The 10,031-nt window shown below is 47.4% G+C and overlaps 1 protein-coding gene and 1 long non-coding RNA gene across 4 annotated transcripts in view; one reads left to right on the forward strand and one right to left on the reverse strand.

The window, feature by feature from the left end:
• RAPGEF3 (Rap guanine nucleotide exchange factor 3) overlaps positions 1-10,031 on the reverse strand; it is a 54,424-nt gene that overhangs the window by 13,554 nt on the left and 30,839 nt on the right. For 2 of the 3 annotated variants that reach the window (XM_083599758.1, XM_083599757.1), the window contains 11 exons: positions 9,854-10,027; positions 8,972-9,134; positions 8,125-8,209; positions 6,786-6,846; positions 5,343-5,419; positions 3,726-3,872; positions 2,340-2,455; positions 1,544-1,632; positions 1,151-1,229; positions 408-558; positions 133-215 (listed from right to left, as the gene is read on the reverse strand). In XM_083599758.1, the coding sequence (XP_083455884.1) occupies positions 133-215; positions 408-558; positions 1,151-1,229; positions 1,544-1,632; positions 2,340-2,455; positions 3,726-3,872; positions 5,343-5,419; positions 6,786-6,846; positions 8,125-8,209; positions 8,972-9,134; positions 9,854-10,027 (1,225 nt within the window). The remainder of the gene's footprint in view (positions 1-132; positions 216-407; positions 559-1,150; positions 1,230-1,543; positions 1,633-2,339; positions 2,456-3,725; positions 3,873-5,342; positions 5,420-6,785; positions 6,847-8,124; positions 8,210-8,971; positions 9,135-9,853; positions 10,028-10,031) is intronic. The other variant, XM_083599759.1, reaches the window with a different exon arrangement.
• LOC310756164 lies at positions 3,880-5,065 on the forward strand. Its single transcript, XR_014544738.1, has 2 exons — positions 3,880-4,769; positions 5,021-5,065. It is a non-coding gene; the product is annotated as an uncharacterized lncRNA (long non-coding RNA).

Raw genomic sequence — 10,031 nt, forward strand, 5'->3', positions numbered from 1 at the left:
TATCAAATCACATTACAGACATTAAGACTTGCCCTGAGGAAACTAGGTATTTTGCCATTCTTTTTTGCCTCATCTTCCCCGCACATACCCAGATCCTCGCAAACACAAACTGGGGCAGAGTAGAAGACTCACACTCGGTTCCTCCGGCGATCCTGCATCTGTTCCCTAAGCAGGGGGCCCAGACGAGCATCCTGGGCTGCACACTCAGACAGGCTCTGCAAGAGAACAGCCAGAGCTGATGAGCAGAAGCAGCCAGGCTGGTTGCTACAGAACAAGAAGGAGCAGACCAGCCTCCTGCAGATGCAATCTCATGCCAAGCAAGCAACAGCCTCCCACTAACCCAAGTCGACTTTTATCCTCTCTTTGTGTTGCACCTCTAGCACTGCTCCCTGCTCCCATCTTGTTACCTGCAAAAGGGCCACAGAGCTGGATTCTGCCTGCAGCAGGCGCCCATAGAGCAAGACCCACTGGTTCACCAGCCACAGGATCTTCTGCCTTTTGCCCAGGATGTAGGCAGCTTTGTCCTGTTCGGTGCCCTCCGACGGTTCCGAATGAAAGGTGAACAGCAGTCAAGGAGACACAGAAACACAGCCGTATGCAAGGGCCCCCATGGACCAGGCCCGGCTCTAGGTTTTAGGGGGTCTTAGGCTAAGTGCGCTCTGGTCGGAGTCCTAAAAATGGCAGCTAAACCCAGCCGCCAGCTGCTGCTTAAAGCGTAAATCAATGAGACAAATTAGTCATGATTTACAATTTTTGCTCCCTTAATCTGAGATGCCCTTTTAGTCAAACTAAAGTTTATTAATTGGTTAACCTAGCCAATTAATCAACTAGAATTTACAGCCCTGATTAAAACGTATGCTGTTCAGACGAAGCCACTTTCATTCTTAACCTGGGACACTAGAGATGTATGGAGCATACACCTGGGATCTCTCTAGTGCAAGGATGAGCAGCAGCAGCCCCTGGGCCAAATCTGGCCCCCAAAGTCTCCTTCCCAACACTGCTATTTAGCATCCCAGAGGCAAGGCAGGCATGCACAGGGAACAGCTTGCCAGCAGCCCACCAAACTGGGCCTCTAAAGTGGCCTTCCAAACAGAACTGCTTGCTGACTAGGGCTGTATGATCCAGCAGAGAAACAAACCACAAAGGATATTGTTGGAGCAGAGCTCTGCACAGCTGCGGTGTTGGCATGAACACATCATGTGTCAGAAGGAAATCTCCAAGGAAGGTGTCTACAGAGATGGCAGAGAAGCATGGTGAAACATTATTACAAGGGCTAGATGATCTCCTAGATGATCTGCATTTAAACTCCTGTAACCTGACAAATAGTCCCATGCGCATTGTTCCAGTGTACACACATTGCCCTGTACACTTCAAGGGAGACGACAACTCCACAAATACAAAGGGATGTGCCTGTGTAGATGCCCCTCTGTTCAAACTTCTTTCCCCAGTTCTTAGCTCTAAATTGGCCTATGAACCAATGACTGGCATGGGGTTTTCTCCGGTGTATTAACTAACCCTTCTCTTTAAGTGGCCCTCGACTTACCTACGGGGTCAGAGAGCGTAGAGTCTGGACGCATGGTTTCCAGCAGATAATCAAGTATTTTTTCAGGGGTCCCAGACATCACTGAGTACCTGAACAGGAGAGGAAAGCATGAACTTCTCAGATAGCATGACAATGAGGTGGAAACCAGAAGCAAGCGATGCACCTAAGCAGCAAATGCTCCCCCTTCCCATATCATTAGCTGATTTTGGGGAAAAACAACAACCCAAGTTTGGCATATGAATATTTTGCTCACAACCACATTACAGAATAGGTTTTGTAGTCTAGAATTACCACACAAGCAATGAGTGATGATCTCCTGTCCAAATTTTGTGCCCACAGTTGTACAGTATCGTATATTTTGTAGCCTTAAGGTTGCACATGAGCAACGAAGCATGCAGAAGAACTACACTATCGACAACTACCATACTTGCCCAGTGGATCTTACAGAAGCAGATGGAAATTTAAATACATCTTCCTGTGGGGGGAGTGGGGAGCCCCAATGTTTTGGCATCAGGAAAACTCCAAATGTTCTCTCTGATTCTATTTCATGTGGAATCCAACAGCAATGCTACATTAAGATCCTCTGGAAAAAGCACCATGGCAGTTGGGACGAGCTGCTTCTGCAGCTGCCTACAAAACACTTCCAGGAGTAGGAAGTGCAGGTTTCTTGACACCCAGCCCTGTTTTGTGGGGAAGGCAAGAAAAACAAGCAGAAAGAGCTTGTGGGAGCATCAGACAGAAGCTATTTCTGCCTCTAGGAGGGAGCAGGGAAGCGAAGGGGGCCAGACCGCAGTACCTACTGCTCCCTGGAGTCCCAGGAAGGTGACTGGAGCTGCTGCCTTGCAAATTCTTCTCCAGAACAAGCACCACCTTCCCATGTTCCTTCAGCCGCAGAGTGTTGGCTTCAACATCCTAGACAGGAAAGCATAAGCTAGTGAACTGGGTTGCATTGCCATGCTTCGGGCACGTCTACACTGGAGCTGGACAACAGCCATTGGCCCTAGGCCAATGACATCCTCAGATGCTATCCTAATGGGCCTCCTTTAAGGCAGAAAATCAGTGAGTTGTACACTTCTGAATTCCATGTTGGGTATCACATCAAGATACTAGCCTCATGCAGCTCCTCCACCTGAAGTCAAAGTGCTCAGCCCAGTCTGCTCACTCTGCCACACAACTAATTTCATAATGGTGTAAAGCAGGGAAAGAGGCCTAGGATTCTAGTTCTATGCTATATCTGCTGTGAGAGATTGCAGTCAAATCCAACAATGCATTTTCTTGCTTGTTAGTAAGTTGAGGGGCAAATAACCACAGAGCTGTATTGCTGATAGGCAAAGACTCAGACCATAGAAATTTAATGGGTAGAGGGGGCTCTGTGTGATGTCATTTCCCCCTCCTCTTCTGGGGGACAAGGAACATACAGAATTTCCTCTTTCCTCCTCCCTCTCTCTTCCTTCGTCAAGTCATGAGGGCAGACATGCCCTCTGCTTGTTCCAGTAACAGGCATATGTCTGAAGCTGTTTTTACTGTAAATATAAGTATTTTACCTGCATAGTTTTTACTGCTGCTGTAGTTGAGAACCAATGCAAGACCACGTGTAAGTAAATCATATCTGAAGCTTATTTTTCAGTCTGGGTGAATGAATAGGGGGAGTCAGCTTGCTTCACAGCTGGACATAATTAAAAGAAGGCTTTGCAGACAATTCCTATATGCATACATTTTGCATTACACTGATAAAATGGAAGCATGCGGAGGAAGACCAGCCAGGAGTGGGCAAATGCCCAGTTGAAACAGAGTAACTTGTTTATGGACAGAAGGTCATTTGCAACCTGCCCTTCACAATGGATCCCTGCGCAGGGGAGAAGCTGAAGGTGCCTAAGGGAAAGCAAGGCTGCTTCTGGAAAGGACAGGATAATAAACAACCAGGCTTTGCAGGTGGGACGGAGGGACTTCAAAGCAAGGAGCTTAGTGTACAGAGGAAAGGAGAACATTCAGGCACCTGAGTGGCAGAAGTCCTGGAGAAACTGCTGGTAACTTCATTTATTGCTGCCTCCTGATCCCTTAATGCCCTCAAATTCCTTACATTTGAGACAAAATTCCTTCAGGGCAAACTCTATTGAGGGCTGAAAACTGTCAGAGAATGGAAGGACCCCAGCCTCCATGTGTGACCCAACTCCTGGCCCACCTTGAGGATGCGATTGAAGTCCCGTTTGTCCACACGCAGAAAGTGGCAGCTGTCTTCACGGAGGATGATGGTGGCTGCACGGGGGGCATCGTTCACCAGCGCCAGCTGCCCAAAGTCATCACCCTCGTGCAGAGTGGACACTAAGCCCTGAAAAGTGAGTGCGCCACGTCCGTTACTGCTCCAAGGGACATTACCATGGCAAATATGGGGGACCCTGCTGAGGGCAACTGAATACCAAGGCCACTCACCAATTCTCCCTTATGTCCCCTCCCCTCGCTGCTGTCACCACCACCCCTCGCAATAGGCTTATTTTTGTTCTCTGACTGGCAAAGCATCTACGTCTCAGGGCAGCCACTCCTGGTGGGCAGGAGCTCTTCAGGGTTTCATGCAGGTGTCCTTTCCAGACTCAACTTGGGACTTTTTGGGTGCAACACATGCACTCTTGCTAAAGCTGGGGCTGCTGACTCATAGGCTGGGCATTGTTTGGGGGTTTGGGCAGTGGGGGTGGGGATTGTTGCTGCTACTGATATTTTTTTATTTTAGATCTTACAATTTATGTGGAATTCATTTCTACTTGGCTGTGTACTTTTGGATGTTTTATTTGTTGTTTATGACTATTTTTGATATGTTTGTGATTACATATTTTTCTCCATGTTTCAAGCTGCCTTGAGAATGGTTTTAACCATGGAAAGGTGGCATACAAGTAAAATTATGTGACTTTGTAATTTGTAAAGTAGCATTCTATGCTTTGGCAGCTAAGAAGATCGGGAGGAAAGAACTAGGTAAAATAGCAGTCAACTGCAATGGGGATTCGGATATTTAATTTGGCACATTTTACTAGAGAATCTTCTGCTATTCTATTTTATGCAACAAACAATCTTAGTAGTTGTGACCTTGGTTTATATTGTATGTGTAGTGCCTGATGATTTTATGGTTATTGCTGTTTTTCCTTTTGTTATTTTTTTGAATGATGCCATGGCCTATGGCTAGTGCAATAAAAGTCTATGATGATGATGAAATAAAATTATGTATGTATATACAGTGGTACCTTGGGTTAAGTACCGGTACTTAATTTGTTCTGGAGGTCTGTTCTTAACCTGAAACTGTTCTTAACCTGAAGCACCACTTTAGCTAATGGGGGCCTCCTGCTGCCGCCGCACCGCTGGAGCCCGATTTCTGTTCTTATCCTGAAGCAAAGTTCTTAACCTGAAGCACTATTTCTGAGTTAGTGGAGTGTGTAACCTGAACCGTATGTAACCTGAAGCGTATGTAACCTGAGGTACCACTGTAGGTAGATATGTGAACCACAGTCCTCCCCCAAAGGTATGTTGACTGATTGAGTTATTTTTAAAAAGAACACCAGAGGGAGAGCCGGATCTGCATATTAAATATGACAAGCAAGGTGTTCATACTATCGTGAAACTTTGGGACAAATAAGTACATTATATTGTATATAAATGTAATCTGATCTAAAAGCATCAATATATGACAAGAAACATCTACGTAAATAGATTTCTCTTAGTCCAGATGTGGATATAAAATTTCCTACACACACACCGAACTTAACCCCAAGCTGACCCTTTCCATGTGAAGTCTACAGAGATTAAACATACAAACCTTGTCATGTGTGACAACGTTGACTGATCCCTTCCAGATGATGTACCAGGAGGTGCCCTTGTCCCCTTGGCTGAACACTGGAGGGGGAAAATCCTTCGCATCAGTGCTATGGGACTTATGCTTTGAGACACATGCAAGATGAGTGCCCAAGGGCACAGACCAGCCTTCCCCAATGTGTTTGGGACTACAGCTCCTATCTGCCCCAGCCAGAACGGCCATGCTGACTGGAGCCAATGGGAATTATAGTCTGAAACATCTGGCGGTCACAGCAGGGCAGGGAAAGAAGTGCAGGCAACATGTTAGAGGCAAAGGAGGAAATGATCAGCTTGGACTAGGGTGGGGGGCACAGGAACAAGTGGGCAAAGCAAGAAGAACAGGTTCTCAAGGGAGCCTTTAAAAGAGCTGCCACAGGGAATTGGAAAGGAGGAGGATAGATAGATAGGAAGTTTTCCTCCTGAATTGCGCAGGGTAGAAGATTGCTGTGTGTCACATTTGACCCTCTCAAAAGTCACTGGGATGATGGCACAGCAACAACACACAAGACCCATCCCCATTCCAAAGACTACTGCAATGCACTCCCTGTGGGACTTTCCTTGTGCCTGATCTGGATATAAAACTTCTGCTCAGAGACCTGCCCTGGTTGCTGATTTGCTACCAGGTCAAGTTCAAAGTGTTATTATTACTATATAAAGCCCTTAACAGTTTGGACCAGTTTACCTATGCGATCGTCTTGCCCCCCTTAACCCCCCCTCAACTGCTTCCATCTGTAGATTGGTACTGTTACAGGTGCCACATAATCAATACTCAATCCACATTTGTAATGAATTGATGCCTTAGTGTGGCAGCATCCCACATTGGAACTCCCTGCCTAATGACAGCAGGCAGGAGCCTTCACTGGACTCTTTTTCAGTGCCTTGACAGGCAAGCCTATCAAGACAGGTAGAATGCTGACATATCTTACTCTGGTATTTAGCTTATCATCGGTTTTAATTATTTTTTGGAGGTTTTAAATTGTTGCTTTTCATTGACAATTTTATTGTTTTGCTCTTTTTCGTAAACTGTGCTGAGGCTTAACTACAATCAAGAAGTGTATAAATATTGTGAAATAAATAAACAAGCCAACTTATAGTGGCTGCAAGATACTGCTCCTTGATAGTGTTTTCCTGGTTGAAATGTGTCCTTCAACTCTGATGATCCACCTTGATAGCTGGGTGGAAGGGAGAAAAGTGTGTGTGTAGAAAATAGCTCTTTGCACAAAGGTAAATTTGACATTCCTTGCTCTGACCACTTTTGCCTCGGGCACCACCCACCCCTGCCATGTGGCCCCAAGGAGGTCACAGAGATGAAACCATGGCCCTCAGACTGAGCTATGGGCATGCTTGCAGGAAGTCAAGAGAAGAGCTAGGCTGAAAGTGACTAAACCATTGCCAGCCAGTTACTCACACACAGTTCCAGCCTTTGCATGGGATTCGAACAGCAGGACAGCAGCCAGTTCCCTCTTCACCTGTGGCAGGAGGGAGACAAGCAGTGAGCTTGCCCTTGAAAACCACTTGCACAAACAGCCGAGGCAGAACATAACTTTGGTGATTAAAGGTGTTGGCCACACTGACAGAGGAAGAGGGGCGCGGGGGAGGAGTGCACCACCCCGGCAGCGTGATCCTGGTGGGGTGCCACTGCGGCTGCCCCCCCATGCTGGGCGCCATGCCCCCGCAGGCAGTGTGCCATGCCCCCAGGATGCACGCCAGCCACGCTCCCGCCTGCTCTCCACCCCCAATGCCAGAGCATGAAGCTCCGCCACTGGTTGGCCAAGCAGGAAGCAAGTTCATGGAAGGTACACATGCATAAAGGCTTCTAGGGAGGGAACATCCACACTTGGGTCAGCACAGTTCTGATTACTACATACTATTCATACTAGTTAATAGCTATACTCCTCTGTAATCTGGGTGGTTCTTAAAGAGAAGTCCACCTAGAAGCTCATTTATGTATACTAAATTATAGTCAACAAAAAAAAATGTAGTGATGCATATTTCTTAACAGCAACATACAGTGCTATATTTGTCAAATTTTGCTAATAATGCTTGATGACAAAGTTCTGGTTACCAGATGCCCCTGGTGGTGGTGAACTTCTCACCACCTAATCTTATTTGTGGACTTAACAGCCAGCTGCCATTCTTTCGTTTTTGATTTCTGGACTGTGCTTAGACTGCTTTGCATGTTCAAATTGGCACAGCTCCCCTCCTCTAAATCACCCATCAAATACAGTCCATTAAGTCACTCAAGCATCCTGAGTTCAGAACTGAAGAAAAGGGGACACTTGATGCAATGGCTCTCTGTGTGTGTGCGTGTGTTGGAAGTATGTGAGCAGAGCAAATAAGCAAACTGAAGTATTTAGAAAACTTGACAGGTGCCAATTCTAAAAGTAGCATCATAAATTCTTTACATCTAGTGTAAGACAGGTAGAGTGAACAGCAAACACCCCCCCTCCTAACGTGCGTGTATTTTCCACCCCTACATCTGTATAGGAGATGGATCCAGTCTGACGCAGGCTCAGGCAGCAGGTGGGCAGGTTTGAAGTGACTGACAAATGAAAGGAAGCAACCAGGTGGAAATAGGACAAATCTGCTAGATAGGTTCATCCTATCAAATGGAATAGCTAATGGCGGCAGCGGGGGGGGGGGGGATTTGTTTGGCCATCCCATTGGTTTCCATTCCTAGCCATCCATTACTCATGGCATTCAAATTAAAGATGGGCCAAATGAGGCAGAATCTGACCGTTACTTACAGAACTGGAGAGATGGGCGACAGCTTTGATGTGCAGCAGCTCCTCAAAGATCAGTGCAAGCTCCTCATCTGTGCGCTGGCCAGGGCTGGGGGAGAGTGACCAGGTAAGGCACACATATGTCAGGTTCTCCTGTCACTTTACAGCACTCACCACCACCGCATCCTCATCCCCAAGACAGTGAGCATTACCCTGACTCCTTCAAAGCGAAGGATGTAAATTCATGGCATAAACCTCCTTGCTTCTTCTGATCATGGGGAAGGGCAAGGAAGAGAGCAAACTACCAATGCAGCAACAGGACGTCCTTAACCTCCATCCTATCCTCCGGCATGAGGGCCAGACGCCAGGTAACTTGGCTACAATAATGAGGACGAGAAATTCACTTTTAAAGTTAGGAAGAGCCTGCTAGAACAGGCCAATGGGCTATGTAATCCAGTATCCTGTTCTCACAGGGGCCAATCACTTGCTGAATCAGATCTTATCAGATGTGCATAAAATCCAAAGAGAGGTTTTCCTTAACCCTGTGTCAATTCAGCACGTAATATTGGATTTTTGTAAAGCATAACTGCGAACAACGAGAAAAGCTCTCAGACCCAGGGGAATTAATCAGCAAAGAACAGCATCAAAATACAGGTCAAGCAAAAGTGTGGATGAGTCCCTAGAAAGGCAGGATTTAAATAAAGCGAATGAAATAATCAAGGAAACAATATATACATTTCTTTCTATCTATCATCTATCCACCGGCACTTTCATTCACTAATAAACAGAAATGGCTTTGCTCTTCTACCAGCAGCAAAGCCTTAAACCTTCCACACTTCCTGCCACACTATAGCTCAGTCCTCACACTCACGGTTTGTGCAAGATGGTGGTGAGCAAGGCGGTGGGGCCCAGTTGGGTGAGCAATGCCAGTGCCTCCAGGAGCTCCTCCCCATCCCGGTCTTCAGCGCTTGGCTCCAGGGCCACGAAGCGGAAGAACTGGGTGTCGCGGTCCTGGAAATAGCTCTCCTGCCGCACTGCACAGGGAAGGCGGGTGAAAGCAGGATGAGAGTAAGAGAGCACAGGGGGATGGGGAGGGAACCTGTGGTCCTCAGGGAACTATTGGACGACACCTCCCATCACCCCTGATTGCTGGCTATGTTGACTGGGGCTGATGGGAGCTGTAGTCATCAGCTACCGGAAGGTCACAGCTTCCCTGCCCTTAGAAGAAGCCAACAGAAGATGTGAAGAGCCCCCTGCCAGCATATCTGCTCCCAGTTGCGTCACCTCTTATAGCTTTCCCTTTCTCCCTGTGACAGGCAGCTATCTGGACAGTGAAGGAGTACAAAGTGGCATTACAGCTGCTGGGTAAGACCAGTGGGCACACAAAGAAACAGAGGGTGAGGGGTCCTTGGAGAGCACCCAATCCAGCCCCTTCTCCAGTGGCAGACCTTGGGGTCTCAAATATCAGCAGTGCCCTGCGCAATGCCAAAATTCAGTGCCCCCCAAGGCTTTCCCTGTGGAAACCTGCTCTCTTCTGCTGAATCGGAGCAAAGAGCAATCTGCACAAAACCCAAACTGCTGTTTGCGTCGATTCAGCAGTTCAGATTGGGTTTTGCTGGGGGAAACAGCAGGGCAAAAAACAAAAGTGCTCTGACATGGACCGGCTTGGTTAGGTAGCACCGTGAGCAGTGCCTAACGAGCAGCGGGATCCTGAGACTGTCATGACCCCCCTTCTTTCCTCTGGTTGTCTCACCATGAGCCAAGACTCCTTCGTCCACCAGCACCTGGCAGAGTCCAAGGGCCTGACTGCGCGTCTGTACAGAAAACTCTGTGCTGAGCAGCGCATCCACCAGCTCCTTCCCAGAACAGCACTGCCTGGAAGGGAGACACCAAACAGTGGAGAGTTCATGGGAAGAATTCCCACAATCTGC

Source organism: Podarcis filfolensis (genome assembly GCF_964270895.1).
Source record: "Podarcis filfolensis genome assembly, chromosome: 2".
In the NCBI taxonomy this organism is placed as follows: Eukaryota; Metazoa; Chordata; class Lepidosauria; order Squamata; family Lacertidae; genus Podarcis; species Podarcis filfolensis.